The sequence below is a fragment of the Amblyraja radiata genome, chromosome 29 (genome assembly GCF_010909765.2).
Source record: "Amblyraja radiata isolate CabotCenter1 chromosome 29, sAmbRad1.1.pri, whole genome shotgun sequence".
In the NCBI taxonomy this organism is placed as follows: Eukaryota; Metazoa; Chordata; class Chondrichthyes; order Rajiformes; family Rajidae; genus Amblyraja; species Amblyraja radiata.
Genome location: NC_045984.1, coordinates 22,712,333 through 22,732,308, shown reverse-complemented (window position 1 = coordinate 22,732,308; position 19,976 = coordinate 22,712,333). Strand labels below are relative to the sequence as shown.

General features: G+C 43.7%; 1 protein-coding gene across 9 annotated transcripts in view; it reads left to right on the top strand.

Annotated features, from left to right (window-relative positions):
* The window catches only part of LOC116989471 (transcription factor 12-like), a 133,516-nt gene that overhangs the window by 96,955 nt on the left and 16,585 nt on the right, over positions 1 to 19,976 (top strand). For 6 of the 9 annotated variants that reach the window (XM_033046883.1, XM_033046879.1, XM_033046884.1 and 3 more), the window contains exons 11-17: positions 3,216 to 3,363; positions 8,134 to 8,198; positions 8,889 to 8,967; positions 11,245 to 11,318; positions 14,151 to 14,360; positions 16,500 to 16,620; positions 19,038 to 19,200. In XM_033046883.1, the coding sequence (XP_032902774.1) occupies positions 3,216 to 3,363; positions 8,134 to 8,198; positions 8,889 to 8,967; positions 11,245 to 11,318; positions 14,151 to 14,360; positions 16,500 to 16,620; positions 19,038 to 19,200 (860 nt within the window). The remainder of the gene's footprint in view (positions 1 to 3,215; positions 3,364 to 8,133; positions 8,199 to 8,888; positions 8,968 to 11,244; positions 11,319 to 14,150; positions 14,361 to 16,499; positions 16,621 to 19,037; positions 19,201 to 19,976) is intronic. The other 3 variants (XM_033046878.1, XM_033046882.1, XM_033046880.1) reach the window with 1 other exon arrangement.

The window sequence follows — 19,976 nt, the reverse complement described above, 5'->3', positions numbered from 1 at the left end:
TGGTCAATTGGAGCAGCCAAAAGTCTTTTCATTCAGGACTATTAGTCTGAAATTGACTCGTTTTTGTGAATGGGTTAATAATTCATTTGCTTGTGAGAAAAACCTTTTCAGTACATTTTTATTCTGCCTCTTTTGTGCCCCCAGAGACTCATTATAATCAGACTGCGTCACTGAAAACAGACGACTTGGGAAACATAAGCAAACTAATCTGCAGTATACTATTGCATTTCTGAAATTATTGATTCATCTGAAACAGTGACTGATGGGACTGCAGATCTGGTCTTATTTGTCCCAATGTTAGAACTTGTGCCAGGTCCTCTGGCAGTTTTGGTGAATAAATTTAAAATCTCAAATCTATTAACCAAGTTAGATGTAATTGTATCCCTTCGTCTGAAAGGCAATAAAGTAGATTGTTGTGGCCAAGTTACCGTTGCATGTTGTACAATGTAACGTGGAGGCTTTGGAGAGAGTGCAGAAAAGGTTCCTGGATGGATCAGGGGGTATTAGGTATAAGGAGAGATTGGACAAACTTGGTGTAGGAAGGCACTGCAGATGCTGGTTTACACCAAAGATAGACACAAAATGCTGGGATTGTATTCCCTAGAACGCTGGAGGTTTAGGGGAGACCTGAGAGAAGTATATACAATTGTGAGGCATAAATAGGGTTAACAGTCAGAACCTTTTCTCCAGGATGGAAATGTCAAATACTAGAGGGCATAGTTTTGAGAAAGGTGGAAGCTTAACGAAGATATGCAGGGCAGTTCTCTTCAGAGGTGGATGCCTGGAGTGGAAACTAGAGCACCTGGGGGAAGCCCAGCTCTATCTTATCTCACTTTTCCATCCACTCCCTGCACTCTAGGGGCAATTTTAGCCTACAAACCCATACATCTTTGAGATGTGGGAGGCACCCGGAGGAACCCCACTTGGTCACAGGGAGAACGTGCAAGCTCCACACAGACAGTACTCAAGGTCGGGATCGAACCCGGGTCTCTGGTGTTGTGAGGCAGCAGTTCTATCAGCTGCGCCAGTGGGCTGCCAAAGGTCTTGGCCCACCCTGAATACTAACCTAAAGCTGTTTACTCCTCTTTAAATATTAGCTGCATTCATAGTTTTATATGATTAAACATTATCAGATAATTTGAAATAGAGCTCTTAAAGATAGCGAAGAGATATGGTGAGAAGGCAAGAACGGGGTACTGATTGTGGATGATCAGCCATGATCGCGGTGAGTGGCGGTGCTGGCTCGAAAGGCCTACTCATGCACCTATTATCAATTGTCTAAATCTAAGATTGCAGTCAATAGCCTTCACAGAAATAATCAATAGAAATTAAAACATTGAAAATTTCAAGTGAACCAGATTTTTTTTTCCGTCTGCTGCGAGTCAGCTGGACAAATCCACAATTCAATTATTCTGGTTTTATACCTCACTGCTCTGTCATTGCTAAAAGATTAAATATGTTTATACCTGATGAGCAGCTAGTTCCTGCATCTACAGTTTTCTGATCCAGTGTTTTGACTTTGAAATATGGCTTGCCTGTATGGTTGGAAACCCTTGCACAATTTTATCATCATTTCCGCCCCCCCCCCCCCCCCCCCCCCCCCCCCAAAAACCCTCCCTTCGCTTTGTCTCTGCAGTTGGCTGCAACCCCTCTTTGAGGGCCTCACGTTGTGAAGTCCTGACAAAGCCGCTCAATGGCCATTGATAAAGGTTAATTCCTCTGGGACCAGAGGAACCGTGACACAGAACCTTGAAAGCACGTGCCACCAGACTCGGAAGCAACTTCTTCCCTTCTGTTATCAGGCTTCTGAATGGTCCTTCCATAAGCATGGGGACAGTCCCGTTCTTCCAACCTCATTCATTAAGGGGCAGCACAGTGATGCAGTTGGTAGAGTTGCTGCCTTACAGCGCCAGATACCCGGGTTTGAACCTGACTGTGCAGGCGGTGTCTGTACGGAGTTTGTACGTTCTCCCTGTGACCTGCGTGGGTTTTCCCCGGTTAACTCCCCACACTCCAAAGACATACAGGTTTGTAAGTTAATTAGCTTGGTAAAATTGTAATTTTCCCCAGTGTATGTAAAATAGTGTTGGTGTGCAGGGATCGCTGGTCGGTGCAGACTCGGTAGGCCGAAGGGTCTATTTCCACGCTGTATCTCTAAACAAAATTAAATTGAATTTGACTTTTGACTTTTTTCCTCTCTTATTATCATCTCCAGTGCTGAGAAACTATTCTACACAGGCATTTTTTTGCTCTTCACTCTGTTGTATTTGCGTGGAGATTGATTGCATTCATATATAGTATTATCTGACTTGATTGGACAGCATGCCAACAAAAGCATTGTATCTCGGCACACGTGACAATAATACGCCAGTACCATTTACTTTACTGCTTGACACGATAACCTGAGATTAGAAACCTAACCAAGGAAATCTTAACTTTCAGCAGGTTTCATTTGCAATTCCTCCTTTATTAGATAATTCAAAATGTTCATCTTGTATGCTTTCTTGATGGTGTGCAAGTGTATACACACATTATCTTATTAGGTTGCATTATTTGTTTCGTGGATATAAATGTATGGGATAATTTTCTGCCAGCATTCACTTTGGTGAGCCCTTGCATTACCCGTGGTGTTTGAGATTGAGATGGGGGTCTGGTAATGGGGAGATTTTAAGGTGAGAGGGGCAAAGTTTAAGAGGGATGTGCTGGGGGTGGGATTTTTACACAGGTACCCGGTGCCTGGAATGCACTGGTGGTGGAGGCCGATACGATAGTGGCATTTAAGAGACTTTAAGATAGGCACATGGATGTGGATCACGTGCAGGCAGCTAGAATTCTGTCATGTTGGGAACAGGCACTGTGGCTGAGTTTGCCTGCCCCTGTGCTGTCCTGTACTATGTTCTGTGTGTCCGTTATCTTATTTATTTAAAACCCCAGCTGTTTAGTTATTATTTTCCCGTGTACCAAGATACAGCGAACAACTTTTTAGTGCGTGATGTCCAGTCAAAGCAAAGACTACGTGACTACAATCAAGCCGTCCACAGTATACAGATAGAGGGTACAACATTTAGTGCAAGATCAAATCCAAATGATAGTTGAAATATCTCCAATGAGGGTGGCTCAGTTGCCCGATAATCTGTAACACTGGCTCTGCCTTCAACTAACCATCAAGATTTATAAAGGTGGCAAATGAACTTTGCGACTGTTTTCTTTTGCAGGGCTATCCAATACACGCGGTGCCATCATCAGAAGTCAACGGGAGCCTCCCTTCCATGTCCGGGTTCCACTGTTCTAACAATGCAAGTTCGGCTGCATTTGGCGTTTCATCTCACACACCACCAATCAGTGGGACAGACACCATCATGAGTATGTATGGCTCCTTGTGCATGATCATTACCTCAATTCAGTTGATACGTCTAAATAGGTTCCCATGGATAACTTGAACACGCCTTCCCACATGAATGAAGAAATCTTGTTCATATACTTTCTGTGGTCATTCTCATGGAATCACACAGCGCGGAAAGAGGCTACTCTGCCCATGTCATCCATGCTGACCACGGGTTAGTCCCATTTTCCCGTTTAGCCCTTATCTGCCTAAAGCCTTTACTATCCATGTTCCTGGTGCAGTGTGTTTTTAAATGCTGTTATAGTATCTGCCTCAATCACCACCTCTGGCAGCTCGATCCAAATATCCATCACTGTCCGATTGAAAAAGTCAGCCCTCAGGTTCTTATTAAATTTAGTCTTTCTCACCTTGTCCTTCTCGTGTCCTCTTGTTTTTGATTCCCCTACCCTGAGTAAGACTCTGCATTCACACTGTCTACTCCCCTCGTTAGATTTAATGTAGATAAGTACAAGGTGTTGGCTTTTGGAATGAAAAAACTAGGATAGTACCTTCACAGTGAATGGCAGAGCCCAGGGAAGTGTGCAGACAGAGGGATCCAGGAGTACAGCTATATAGTTCCATGAAAGGGGTGTAACAGGTTGATAGGGTGGTCAAGAAGGCTTTCGGTACATTGGCCTTTATCAGTCAGGGTATTGAATATGGAAATTGGGATATTGTATTACAGTTGTACAAGATGTGTGAGGCTGCACTTGGCGTATTGGGTTCAATTTTGGTCACCCTGCTATTCGGATGTTTTTAAGATGGAAAGAACGCAGAGAAGATTTGAGGATGTTGCCAGGACTTGGGGGTAGTTTGGGCAGGCTAGGACGTTATTCCTTGGAGAGCAGAGGTCTGAGAAATGATCCTATACAAGTGTATAAAATCATGAGGGGAATAGATAGGGTAAATGCACAGTCTTTTACCCAGAGTAGGGAAATTGTGTTGGTGTGTGTCTTGGTTCTTTTTTTGTATGGCTGCAGAAACCAAATTTTGTTTGAACCTCATGTGAGGTTCAAATGACAAATAAAAGGTATTGTATTGTATGAAATCAAGAACCACAGGATATGGGTTTAAGATGAGAGGGGAAAGTTTTAATAGGAGTCTGAGGGGCACCCGTTTTCACAAGTGGGTGGTGGGTATATGTAACAAGTTTCCAGAGGAGATAGCAGAGACAGGTACTATAACAGCATTTAAAAGACACTTGGACAGATAAAATGGGTAAAGGTTTAGAGGGATGTTGGCCAAACGTGGACTTGGATTAATGCTACATGCCTTGTGACCAACAATCCTTTTACATATGGAATCAGGAACTTTATGCATAATGCTTAATGAAAATCATCTTGATTTGCATGGACAACTTGGGCCAAAGGGCCTGTTTCTGTGATGTATAACTCTTAAGATATTTGATTTGAAACTTCCACTGTCATCTAAAGTTTATTCTCTGTTCTGAAATACAGATGCAGATTCTCAATTCATAACCCTTATTTTTTTTGTCACTTCCATGATTGAGTTTCTCAAGTTTCAGCCCTACTTTGGTTTTGAGTTGTTTTACAATTGTTTTTAGGGTTAGCTGAAAAGTGATACACAAGCTCATGGAGTTGGGTTGAAACCAGCCCGAGGTATTTTCTTGTTTGGAAATGATAGAGAAAACAAGATCTCCTCAAAGTGTTTCATGTTGTTTGTGAGTCATGTTTGTCTAATAACTTATGCGTTTTGAAAAAGGGTTGTATTAAAAAAGAAAATTAACCCCAGTCGAAGCAAATTAATTAGATCCAGCTTTTACTGGGGCAAATCCCACATCTGGTCCATTTGTAGTGTACTTGTGTGGAAAGAATCCCTACAGTTTTGACATAATGGATGTCTTTAGACTGAGATGCAAGGCATGTGTAATGTTAAGTCTGGTTAGCTTTGAAGACCACCTGAATTTAATGCAAAATATCTATCTCGGGTTACATTTGGCACTTTTCACCAGATGACATCTGTGTTTCAACGGGAATGAGAAATTGCAAATTTATCTTTCTGTTCCAATAGAATGTAATTTCTCTGTCTACAAGGACAAGATTTGAAATGTAATTCTATATCTCGTGTAGAAATAGCAAGCACTCCTGTTGTCTCCATTCAATGAATTTGACAAACATATACGTCAAACCCAAATAATAATTTTCAAATGCAAGTACTACTTTCTGCATTAGAGACAGATTTGTTGACATTTCTGTGGTCAATGAGTTCATGGTTTGAAGAATTTGATCATGTCTTGTACTGCCAGCTGTGGAGGAGGAAAAGACTACTCTTGGATTTATGGGCTGTCTTACTAGTTTAATGTTACATAGAATTACACGGTTCCTTTAGCAATATCTGTGGCGTTGTATTCAATTTATGTTGTGTTACAATTTTCTGTGGCATTGTCGACTACAAATGTTGAGAGGCATTATGTTCGCACACCCACCCAGGTCACCAACTATTAACTGTTAGTATCTCTCTTCTCATTAGTTGTCCTTTTATTTTTGATTCAAAGATACAGCATGGAAACGGATCCGTCGACCTACTGAGTCCATGCCAACCATTGATCACCTGTTCACACTCTGCATATAAGATCATAAGACATAGGAGCAGAATTTGGCCATTTGGCCTATGGAGTTTGCTCTGCCATTTGATCATGGCTGATCGTTTTTCCCCTCAACCCCATTCTCTTGCAGCATAAGATTTATGTTATGCCAATGTAGATTTAGAGTCCTAAAGTCAAACAGCACAGAAATGGGCCCTTTGGCCCAACTCGCCCACGCCGACCAAGATGCTTCATCCAAACTAATCTCATTTCGCCCATATCCCCCTAAAGCTTTCCTATCTGTGTATCTTTGCAAATGTCCTTTAAATATTGTTATGGTACCTGCCTTAACTACTGCCTCTGGCAATTCTCTCAATATACCCACCAATCTCTGAGTGAAATATTTGCCCCTCTGGTTCCTATTTGTCCCTCAAATCTTTCCCTTTTCATTTTAAATCCTTGTCCTCTGGTTCTTGATTCCCCTACTCTGGGTAAAAGACTATGTGTGATCTTCTTTATCCCCTGCTGCATTTTGGCTGGGATTGATGAGGCTGAAGTTGAATAATGGGAGTTGGTTGAGAGTTGTGGGAGACTTGTACTAACTTGTATCCATTTATAATTTCCTTTTTCATTAAACCATTGTGCATAAAGATCCTGATTCCCAATGTAAAAGGATTGTTGGTCACAAGTCATGGAGCATTGATCCTCCAAACAAACTTGCATTAAACTTTTCTAAGTTCTCGGCAGTGTCTGTTTGTCAACTTGAATTATTGTGTGAAGCTGGTGCTGTTGCCTCACAGCACCAGAGACCTCGGTTCAATCCTGATTTTTGGGTGTTGTTTGGTTGGAGTTTGCACGTTCTCTCTGTGACCATTTGGGTTTCCTCCGGGTGCTCTGGTTTCCTCCCACATCCCAAAGACGTGCATGTTTGTAGGTTAATTGGCCTCTGTAAATTGTCCCTCGTATGTTGTGAGTGGATGAGAAAGTGGGATAACATAGAAGTAGTGAGAAGGGGTGATCGGTGGTCAGCGTGGACCCATTGGGTCAAAGGACTTGGTTGCATGCTGTCTTTCAATCAATCAATCCAGACTTCTTTAATAATTGAGTACTTTCACTACAAGTATATTTATCTCTCCAACTCGTAGAAGATTTCTTTAGTGGTTGTCCTTGTGTGTAGATGTTTGAACTTTGAAATTGGAGAATAGTTAAGATTGATTAAAACCATCTAAACTAGAACTCTTCCGACTTGTCCAGGACTTTGCATTAATCGGTTCATGCTTTGTAAAACTTGGTTAACTAAATTGAACTGCTTTGTTTGTGGATGCTCTATTTGGCTGAGTAAGCAATGTGCTGGAGTAACACAGTAGGTCAGGCAGCATCTGTGGAGAACACAAATAGGTGATGTTTCGAGTTTAGTCTGAAGAAGGTCCCGACCCAAATTATCATCGACCTGTGTTCTCCTGAGATGCTGTCGACATGCTAAGTTACTCCAGCACTTTGTATCCTTTTTTTGCAAACCAGCATCTGCATTTCCTTGTTTCTGCACTAAACATGACTTGAATTTGAATGGGATAAATTATTTGGTAAGAAATGGACGATTGAACGTGGTTTAGGGAAACCCGTGTGTGTTGTGATTACAAAGATGTGTTAATCAGAAGTAGGTTCTGCTTTGATAGGTGTGAAGGACCAGTGTGGAGGTTTTTTTCTCAATGTCACTTACAACTTTGACCGTGGCATAAGATATCAACTGTTTCCTATGAACGGGTATTTCATAAGGAGGAATTGCTTTAGTCAGTGAGACAAAAGACAATAGGTGCAGGAGTAGGCCATTCGGCCCTTCGAGCCAATGTGATCATGGCTGATCATCTCCAATCAGTACCCCGTTCCTGCCTTCTCCCCATATCCCCCAACTCTGCTGGTGGAATCTGTGGAATTCATTGACACAGGTGGCTTTGGAGGCCAAGTTGATGGATATTTTTATGGCGGAGATTGACAGATTCTTGTTTGGTGCGGTTGTCTGAGGTTATGGGAAGAAGACAGGAGAATGGGGTTGAGGGAGAAAGATAGATCAGCCACAATTGAATGGCGTAGTAGACTTGATGGGCTGAATGGCTTAATTCTGCACCTTGAACTTATAATTCTGCTCCTTGAACTTATTGTATTTCTCTCAGTGGTCTAAGGTGTTTTATATCTGTTCTGGTTCCAGGTAGCAGAGGAACCTCAACTGGCAGTCCCCAGACCTGTGATGCCCTTGGAAAAGCTCTAGCTTCGGTAAGCTGGTCTAATGAGTCTCATTAAAGTAAGCGTTTAATTAATATTCTCATTAATATCAACGTGGTTTAATGCATGCATGTGAATTTCTTTACGTGGCTAAAATTAGAATATTTGAAAGGTTTTCCATCCAAGTTTCTTCTATCTTAAAAAGACACAGAGTACTGAGTAACTCAGCAGGTCAGGCAGCATCTCTCGAGCACGTGGATAGGTTTTGGGCCGAGAGCCGCCTTTAGATTGATTGTCTGTACTAGGGGGGAGCAGGACAAAGCCTGGCAAGTGATAGGTTTCGGTGTGGTATTGGTATTCAGTGTTTATTTAACGTTTGACGGTGTACATAGCGTCCCTGTATTAAAAATTGATAGCTTAATTGTACAGTGGATCGGCTGCCTCACAGCGCCAGAGAACCGGGTTTGATCCCGACCTCGGGTGTTGTCTGTGGGGAGTTTGCACATTCTCCCTGTGACCGCGTGGGTTTCCTCCGGGTGCTCTAGCTTCCTCGCACGTCCCAAAGACGCGTGGGTTAAATGGCCTCTGTAAATTGCCCCCAGTGTGTAGGGAGTGTATGGCGAAAGTGGGATCACATAGAACTAACGCGAATGGGTGGATCATTGGTCAGCGTGAACTCAATGTGCCGCAGAGCCTGTTTCTGTGTTGCATCTAAGTTTTTGGCACTTGCCTATTTTCCAGATCTATTCACCAGATCACACCAGCAATAACTTCCATTCAAATCCATCAACACCAGTCGGCTCTCCAGAGGCAATCGCAGGTATTTATGGTATTTCTCCCAGTCTCTAAGATGTGGTCGTTATTTACAGAAATATATTTTTTCTCTCTGCAAACTTTTAATTGCTGTGCCTTTATAAATAAAGAAGTACAGCTGCTTTCCCCGGTGCCCTGGGCTGCCGCGCACGCATGGAGGGAGCGTCGCGTGGAGCCGCCACAGGGCGGGACGCTCCCGCTTGGCCCGACTCGCCGGAAAAGTCCGGCGACGAGGCCTGTCTGGGCCAAAGGAGTGATGACAGCTGCGTGAGCCGCGGTGGGTGGGGGGGGGGGGGGGGGGAGAGGTGGAGTGGGGTGCAAGGTGATGGGAGCCTCGGCGGCAACGGGAGCCTCGGTGGCGGGGGGGAGGAATCGCGATCAACCTGTGATGAGCGTGAGGGGGAGACAATGGGGACCCGGCGTGGGGGGACCGCCATGATGGACGGTGGGAGAACAAAGGGGGGCCTGTTGTGGGGGGGGGGAGGGGCACTAGTTTAGAATCCTCTGCCCAGGGGATAAGTCTGCATTCGGTCGTTAGTTTGTTTGTTCGTTCCGGTGAAGGCGCTGTGAACAGGGCAGTCAGCCAACAGTCGCTTGTCTTTTTCTTTTTGTTTTCGCTTTTAATTTCAAGTTTTCATGTACCTCGTGTGTTGTGACTGTCGACAGACCAATTTCCCTCTGGGGATGAATAAAGTTTTATCGTGTCGTATCGTACTGTTGAGGAAAATGGTACTATAGCACCACCCAGTGTTCAAAACTGAAATTGTGTCCCTGCCGGAGATTTTGTCCGAGACGCAAGGGACTGCAGATTCTGGAATGTAGAAACTAGGAACTGCTGGTTTACACACGAAGACACAGAGTACACTCCTACTTCGACAAGAACCTCGACCCACTACAGTTCGCTTTCCGCCACAACAGGTCAACGGAGGATGCAATCTCACTGGCTCTCCACTCCGCTCTGGACCACTTGGACAATAAAAACACTTACTTCAGCCTGATTGATAGACTACAGCTCGACGTTCAATAACATCATCCCCTCCAAGCTGGTTACCAAGCTCACGGAACTGGGTCTCTGCGCATCCCTCTACAATTAGATCCTCGACTTCCTCATCCGCAGACCACAATCTCTCTGAATTGACGGAAATACCTCATCCTCAGTAACAATCAGTACGGGAGCACTTCAAGGCTGCATGCTCAGCCCCTTGCTGTACTCGCTCTATACTCATGACTGTAGCCGGACATAGGGTGAACTCCATCATCAAGTTCGCCGACGACACCACTATTGTGGAACGAATCACAGATGGTGATGAATCAGAGTATAGAAGTGAGATCGACCGATTAACCAAATGGTGCCAACACAACAACCTGACTCTCAACATCAGCAAAACTAAAGAACTGATTGTGGACTTTGGAAGGGGAAGGATGAGGACCCACAACACTGTTTATATCAATGGGACGATGGTGGAGAGGGTCAAAAACTTCAAATTCCTGGGCGTGCATATTTCCGAAGATCTTTCCAGGACCCAGCACACTGATGGAGTTATCAAGAAGGCACATCATCGCCTCTACTTCCTGGGAAGATTACGGAGAGTCGGCATGTCAAGAAGGATTCTCTTGAACTTCTACAGGTGCACAGTAGAGAGCATGCTGACTGGCTGCATCGTGGCTTGGTACGGCAACTTGAATGTCCAGGAGGGGACAAGACGGCAAAAAGTTGTGACCACTGCCCAGTCCATCACCGTCTCAGACCTCCCCACCATCGAAGGGATCTATCGAAGTCTCTGCCTCAAAGGCGGCCAACATCATCAAAGACCCACACCATCCTAGCCACACACTCATTGCACCAATGCCATTAGGAAGAAGGTACATCGGGCTATTAAACACGACAACAAATAAGCTCTGAACTATAACAGACATTATTATTGCACTATATTTGTTTATTTATTGAGTATGTGTGAATGTGTATATACACACACACTGAACTTTTTTTTTCTCCCGTTATGTACTATGTTTACATACTCTGTTGTACTGCAGCAAGTAAGAATTTCATTGTCCTATCTGGGACATATGACAATAAAACACGACGACTTGAGTACTGGAGTATCTTAGTGGGACGGGTAGCATCTCAGGAGAATATGGATAGGTGGTGTTTCAGGTCAGGACCCTTCTTCAGACTGCTGAATAAGAGGTGCTGTTCCTCCAGTTTGCATGTGGCTTCACTCTAAGAATAGATCTTTTTAGGCTGTTTAATTGAATAAAACTGATTGCCTTTGTCACTTTGCAGGTTCAGGTCAGTGGTCAAGAGGTGGGGGCCAGGGTGCGTTGTCACCAAATTACGAAGGGACGCTACATAACATGGTAAGATTTTCGTGATTAACTTTAATTTGCAATGTTAAATCTGCACAGCGCAAACATTTAATACAACGATAACATTGTTTGGAAGAGAACATACAAACTGCACTCTCCCTTCATTAACTATTTCCTTTGAAAATTATTAAGAGAGCTCTTCAAAAATAATATCTGAAGAGCCAAACAAACTTGTGGTGTTTTGTGGCTATTGTTATTGTTCTCTTCTATAATATGTCCGAGTCGTACAGCATGGAAACGGGCCCATTCAGCCCAAGTCGTCCATGCCAACCAAGATGCTCCATCTTTCCTAAGCAGTCCAGCTCTTTGCTCTGATTCTCCTGCTGGAAGGAATAGTTGCCCCTTATTAACCCTGTGGAGCCCCATGACTATTCAAAACTTTTCTAATTAAGATTTCATTATCAGCGGCCTCAACCTTCAAGTGAAGAAAAGTCAAGTTCATACAACTTGTCGTTTGAACTCAGATTCTGATGTTACCACTTGTGCTTCTGCACTGTGTCTCCTGTGAGACCGATGCATCTTTCTCGAGTCTGCAACTCAGTTATTCATCATATCTTGCACTGTATAGCTAAAGAATTAAATCTTCACTTTTGTATTTAAAGCATCTTTAATTTTTCTTTTTGTGTTGCTAAAACTAAAGCTGCCCGTTTGGTGTCTGTCCACCATCTACACATGGCTGGTAGACACCCTACCACCTCAAACCTATCTCGGAGGCACCCCAGTAACCTACTTGACCCTGAATTACCTCCTCCACATTCAGTTCTGCACGCAGGTCCTCTTTCTGCCACCTGCCCACCGTCTCCCTCACAACCCCCCTTAGTTCCTGTTGCTCCTTACTCTCTTCAGCGCCCATGACCTCAGCACAAAGTTCCCTAACCTGAACATCCTCCTGTTGACCTTTCACCTCTGACCCCTTTCCCTGCAGACGTCGCCATTGGTAATGCCATGGCCACATCCCCATCTTCACTGGAGGTGGTCGTGGAGGGGAGGATGCTCCTCAAACTACGGAGCATCTTGGACAATACAGCTCACCCCCTCCATGACACACTGGTCAACCCGAGGAGCACCTTCAGCAACAGACTGGTTCCACCAAGATGCAGCACAGAACACCACAGGAGATCATTTTTCCCTGTGGCTATCAAATTGTACAACTCCTCCCCCTTCTGTCATGGGGTAGACAGAGGGTCCCAACCTTTTTTGTGCCGTTTACCCCTGGCAACTTTAATAGCACATAACAATGTTAGTTCACTTATTTATGAACAACTAATGATGAACAGATACCTATATACCAGAACCTAACACAGTCAGTCAATGAGAAAAAATATGTACACATCCAGAATCAACAAATTTACCCCCTGGGTAGGCAAAATTTATCCCCTGGGGGTAAATTTACCCCAGGTTGGGAACCTTTGGGGTAGACTGACTCCCCTTCCCCCTCTCCCCAATCTTTGCACATCCCCAATCCTGGACTTTCCACTCGTCACTTTAATTTCATGTAACTTGTTGTGTTTTATCACTGGTGGCAGACCTGCGGGGATAAATAAAGTTGTATCGTTTCACCAGCTGAACTCTGATGGATTAATTAAACTACTTGCTCATGTCCTTCTGTATCCTGCCTCTACCAAGCCCACAATGGAGAGCCCACGACATCCTGGCTCTAAATTTGGCGCGGGTTTGCGGCCGATTCTCTAGAGTACATCCAGTGTGTGTTGGACAGCATTGCCCTGCTCCCTCTTGACCTCACCCCATTCTTGCCTCTCCACCACTTTCCTCCTTGGTTTCAAAGGTCTTAGAACAGAGAGTACAGCACAGGAACAGGCCCTTCGGCCCACAGTGTCACCGATAAACTAAACCTATCTGCCTGCATGTGATCAATATCCCTCCATTCCCTGCATACCCATGTACCCATCTAAAAGCCTCTTAAACATCACTATTGTATCGTCTCCACCACCACCACCACCACTCTGTTTTAAAAAACAGCTTGCCCCACGCATCTCCTTTAAATTTTGCCCCTCACCTTAAAGTATTGCCTTCTAATCATCGACACCCCTTCAAATATATTTGCCCTGCGATTTCATAAAGCACCTCTTAAGATACTGAAATGTTTTTCAAACTTGAGGTGCAATTGCCTCCTGCTTTACTGTAATAAATCTTTTTATAAGGAATAGGTAGACACAAGGAGCTACAGGTGCTGGAATCTAGTGTAGAACACAGTGCTGGAGTAACTCAGCAGGTCGGGCAGCATCTTCTAAGGACAAGGATAGATGACATTTTGGGTCGGAACCCTTCAGACATATTGATTGGTGGGAGGGATGAAGCTGGAAACGAAGTGGGGGCAGGAAAATGCCAGGCAATTGATGATAGCTGGATACATGTTTATTGGCAGATGGATGAAGTAAGTGAAAAGGCAAGAGGTGAACAGGAGACGAGGGTGGAAGATGAGGAGAAATCACCAACAATGATGCACCCATTTACACAAATCCTACATTGCCAACAACCCCACCCTCCTCACCTGCATCCATCTAACACTTGCGGGCTTTGTCCCACCCCACCTCTCTTTCCAGCATCCGTCAGTCTGGAGAAGGGTCCTAGCCCGAACGTCACCTATCCATTCCCTCCGCAGATGCTGCCTGACCCACTGAGTTACTTTTGATAAAGAATGATGTGTGTGTGTGTAAAAAAAAAAAGAAAGAAAGAAATTTCAATCGTACACTTCCGATGAATGAAATGTGTGATCTTTTAATTCCAGCTGGTCAGAACGATTAGAGCTGCACTTTTCCTCTTGTTTATAAATGCGTTTCAGCATTGCGTTTCCTTTCCAAGCAGCAGAATAAGATGGAGGATCGACTAGACCGACTGGACGATGCCATTCACGTGCTGCGGAGTCACGCTGTTGGGTCAGTACCAGCTATGCCTGGTAACAACCATGGTGACTTGCATGTGTTGATAGGACCGTCGCACAATGGGCCGGTCGGAGGTATAAGTGCCGGATATACACCCCCAGTCCTGCTCTCAGCCAACCGGCATTCCATGGTGAGTTCTCCCTCGATCGTGACACTAGGCAAAGTCGGCCCGTTTATTTTGCCGCGCTGGTTGATTCTCAGTGAAGTTACCCCTTTTGTGTGTCTGACTTATTTTGGTTGTTGCTCTCTGCAAGTTTATTGTTATCTACGAGCATGCGTAGTTTTATTTATTATTGTTGTGTGAAAAAAGCTTTTGTTTGGGTGCTATCCACTCAAAGAAATAAACTATACATAAATACAATCAAGCCGTCCACACTGCACGGATAAAGTGCAAGATAAAAGTTGGATTAAAGATGGTTTAAAGATATCCAATGAGATAGATGGGTGGTCAGGATCGCTCTCTCGCAGATGAGAGGATGGTTCAGTTTCCTGGTAACTGATGAGAAGAAATTGTCCCTTCATCTGGAAGCATGCGATTTCAAACTTCTGTACCTCTTGCCTGATAGTTGTCTTTAAGTGAAATTATCTTTTGTATATTGTTAGCCATACGATCTGATGTGTTGAGATGTTTACAGTGAGCAAATAAAGTCTCTGAGAATAGGGGCTTTAGTCTTCAAAGGAACATTGGTTAAGCAAGCGGGAGATTTTTTTAGATACAAGTTTAGGAGAACGAGAGACAATCTTATTGGTATGTGGGTGGGACTCTGAGGGTTTTGATCGGTGGAACGTCTAGATCTAGGAGGCAGATTTTCCGAATTAGTGACAGCTAATTTAAAATATGGTGAATTCTAGTGAGCATTGTGAATGTTGCGATCCATGGAGTAGTCGTACATAGAACAGTACAGCACAGAAACCGGCTCTTTGCTGAATATGATGCCGTTAAACTAATCTCTGCCTGCACATGATCCATAGCCCTCTATTCCCCGCATAATCCACATGTCTATCCAAAATCCTCTTAAATGATATGCTTGTGTCTGCCTCCACCACCATCCATGTAAAACTCTATGTAAAATAAAATCCACCACTCTATGTAAAAAAAAAAAAATTTAAAAAAAACTTGCCCCATACATCATTAAACTTTGGTACACAAAATTGCTGGGGAAACTCAGCGGGTGCAGCAGCATCTATGGAGCGAAGGAAATAGGCGACGTTTCGGGCTGAAACCCTTCTTCAGACTCATTAAATAATGAGTCAGACTCATCATTAAACTTTGCCCTTTGCACCTTAAAGCTGTACCCTTTCGTATTAGATTTATGTTCCCTGGGGAAAAAGTTTCTGACTATTTACCCTATCTGTCTCAATCATAATTTTATATACTTCCATCAGGCATCACCTCGGCCTCCAATGTTCCAGAGAAGAAAATCTAAGTTTGTCCAACCTCCCCTTATAGCTAATATCCACTAATTCAAACAACATTCTAGTAAACCTCTTCTGCACGTCTCTCCAAAGCCTCCACATCGTTTCTGACATGGGGCGACTGGAAGCTGGACAAACTGAATTTTAGAAACATAGAAAATAAGTGCAGGAGTAGACCATTCGGCCCTTCGAGCCTGCACCGCCATTCAATATGATCATGGCTGATCATCCAACTCAGTATCCTGTACCTGCCTTCTCTCCATACCCCCTGATCCCTTTAGCCACAAGGGCCACATCTAACTCCCTCTTAAATATAGCCAATGAACTGGCCTCAACTACCCTCTGTGGCAGAGAATTCCACAGATTCACCACTCTCTGTGTGAAAAATGTTTTTCTCATCTCGGTCCTAAAGGACTTCCCCCTTATCCTCAAACTGTGACCCCTTGTTTTGGACTTCCCCAACATCGGGAACAATCTTCCTGCATCTAGCCTGTCCAACCCCTTAAGAATTTCATAAGTTTCTATAAGATCCCCCCTTAATCTTCTAAATTCCAGCCGATTCCATCCAGTCTTTCTTCATATGAAAGTCCTGCCATCCCAGGAATCAGTCTGGTGAACCTTCTCTGTACTCCCTCTATGGCAAGAATGTCTTTCCTCAGATTAGGAGACCAAAACTGTACGCAATACTCCAGGTGTGGTCTCACCAAGACCCTGTACAACTGCAGTTTTGGTCTTTAGCGAGGTCTTGACCTGAGGCCGTGGTCCAGGGGTTATTTTTGCTCTTGTCTTTTTTTTTCCCCCGTTTCTCACGTGAGCCTTTGGATAGCTAAACATGTGTTGTCTTTGGATCTAGGTTGGAGCTCATGAAGAAGGCTCGGGAATATCTAACAACCCGAGTGTTCTGTCGAACCGCGTACTGCCATCACAGTCAACTGCACTGTCGGACCTCAACCGGCCTCCAGAAACCTACAGCGGTCAGTGTGCATGGTGTACTTGTTTCCTTAAAGTGAATGTAGACAAAAATGCTGGAGAAACTCAGCGGGTGAGGCAGCATATATGGAGCAAAGGAAATAGGCAACGTTTCGGGTCGAGACCTGTCTTCAGACACTCTTCGTCGAGATTTAAACCCAAAATTGTGACCCGAAATGTTGCCTATTTCCTTCGCTCCATAGGTGCTACTCCATAGATTTCCTTGCTCCATAGATGCTGCCTCACCCGCTGAGTTTCTCCAGCATTTGTGTCTACCTTCGATTTTCCAGCATCTGCAGTTCCTTCTTAAACTACTTAAAGTGAATGCTCATTTGTGAAACTATATTGTGAAAGGGCAAGATCTTTGGAAATCTCTACTTGGTGCATCATCGTTGAGGTCCCATTCAGTCCCAATCTCAGCCATGCATCTGGGAGTCAAAGACCAATTTGCAAGGAATTGCAGATACTGGTTTACAAAAAAAAGTCATCTGCCTGCACATGATCCATATCCTTTTATTCTCTGCACTTCCATGTGCCTATCTAAAAGTCTTGTAAATGCCTCTATCATATCTGCTTCCACCATCACCCTTGGCAATGTGTTCCAGACCCCCACCACTCTGTTTATTTTATTTTTTAAACTTTCCCCCTGAATCTCCATTAAACTTCCTCCTCTCAGTTTATAGCTATGCCCTCTAGGATATTTCTATCCTGGGGCTAAGGTTTTGTCTACCCTATCTATGCTCCTCATAATTGTATATACTTCTATCAAGTCTCTTCTCAACCTCCGGGTAAAACAACAAATTTTGGGGAGATAATTCGGCTTCCTTTTTTTAGGGTTTGTAACTCTGACACCGTTTTTTAAACCCAAAATCTACGCTGAGTTACTTCCAGTTAAAACCTGTGATTCATCAGACTCTTGTGTCAAACTCCATCAGCTGCATTGCCACTCCCTGTATAAAAGGCCCCTCAGTAATTAGCACCTGACTATAAATGTACCTCCCATTGTGGGTTCCAATAAGTTCCTCTTAAATTGGTGGGGTCAGATTTAATTGTCACAGAAAAATAGAAGTAATTTCCATGTGGATTATATAAATCCATTATAAACATTTGCTAATGTTACCAAAGGAATGCTTTCCTTGAAGGCATTTATTTTAGAGAGATGTGGCATGGAAACAGGCCCTTCGACCCACCGAGTACATACCGTCCATCGATCACCCACTCGCGCTAGTTCTATGTTATCCCACTTTCGCACCCATTCCCTACGCACTTGGGGCAATTTAGTGGCCAATTAACCTACAAGCCAGCACATTTTTGGGATGTGGGAGGAAACTGGAGTATTTCTTTACCCATCATAGGCTACCTCAACTCCAGATGGGGGGGGGGGGGGGAGTCACCAAGTCTAGGGAGATTTATAAAAGGTATCTAAGTGAAAATTGACAACCATTTTTCTAAATACAGGTGGTGTTGCAATATTTTATTTTATGGTGGGGGGGGGGGGGGGGTAAACTGCGTCTAAGGCATACTCCAAAGAGGGGACACAAAGAGCCGCAAATGCTGAAATCTAGAGCAAAACATAAAGTGCTGGAGGAACGCAGCAAGTCAGGCAGCATCTGTGGAAGGAATGGACAAATAATATTTTGGGTTGGGACCATTCTTCATGACATACTCCAACAAGTCAATGGTTATATAGCAAGCAATTATTGTGGGCTGCAAAAGTGAGTCATGCTATGTTCTTTCAATATCTTGGAGGATTGGTACTGAACTCGACTTTGTAGGACCCAAGGTCTAAACAGCACCATATACTTACTCCACCTGGATAATCTACAGCCCAATTGTATGAACATAGAATGTTTACATTTCAGATAGCCCCCACTCTCTATGCCCCTTTCTATCATCTCATTACCCAGTTTCAGTCATAGAACACAAGGTGCTGAAGTAACTCAGCAGATCAGACAGCACCTCTGAAGGACGGGAATAGGTGGTGTTTTGAGTTGGGATACTTCAGAATCCGTGTCCTCCAGAGATGCTGCCTGACTCCAGTACGTTGAGTGACTCCAGTACTTTGTGTCCTGCGCACAATATTCCAACATCTGCAGTTTGTGTACCCAGTTTTATTTCCCACTCCACCGGTTGAATCTGACCATCATTCCCCCCCTTCCCCCCCCCCCCCCCCCCCCCCCCCCATGGTTGCACCTAATATCTGCCAGCTGGCTCTCCTCACCCTCCTCTCATTATCCCCTTCTACACTCTGTCCAAATGTAAGGACACAACCCCAAATTCGCCTCCACAGATGCTGCCTGACCTGCAGAGTTCTGCCAGCAGCTTGGGTTTTTTTACTCCAGATTCCACAGTCCCTTTTCTCTCTGACTTCCTGGTTGATTGCTCAGATTATGTAACGTCTTTGATTCTCATCCTTCCACAGGAATGACCAGTGGTCTGCAGAGATCAAATGCCGGCCAGTCTGCTGCAGATATAAAACGCGAGGAAAAGGAGGATGATGAAAACCACAATTCATCGGGTTCAGAAGACAAATCTGATGACGAGAGGAAAGATTCCAAAATGTCATCAAGGGCATCAAGAACAAGGTATTAGCCTTTTTGTCCTAGAAACTCGATTGCAATCTACTTGTCTTCAGTAACTCTGAGTGCAGGTCTCTTTGAGTATTCCTTTACAAATGTATTATTCATTAGAATAGAGACTATTAAGTAAAATAATAGGTGTAAATTGAAAGTGTTATATTCCCCTTAATACCCCCCTATAATTCTTGGGTGTGCATCATCACCATTGTATATGGAAATGTGTGGAAAATTTGGGTAAAGTCAGCAAGGCATCGAGTTCTGTCTGATGTTTTTGAAAATTATTTTGGCCACATGGTGAGTTGTCAATAACACTGCTCCGAAAATTTTAATTATTTAATTCAGACTTTTTTTGGAAGCTGGTTCCAAACCAAAATATGGGGGCCACACTAGCGTAAGTGCCCACTTTATCAATGTAGGATAAGGGCATGGGGATAAGTACATAATATAACATCACTATTAATGAAGGCATTTAGGAAATTGCTAATTCATAAGCTGTCATATTTGTACTAGAACTAGTGAATATTGTGTTTGTGATAACTTGTTAGGCATATATTTTAGGTTTAGGTTTATTATTGTCACTTGTACCAAAGGACAGCGAAAAGCTCTGTTTTACCTGCTATCCAAGCAGCTCGGATGTATCATTTTATAAATACAATCAAGTCAAAGTCAAGTACAATGGGTAGTGCAGAGTGAAAGAAAGATACAGTGCAGAATATAGTTCACAGCATTGTAGTGCATCGGTTCCATGGACATATGGCACTATGCAGAAACGAGTAACTGCA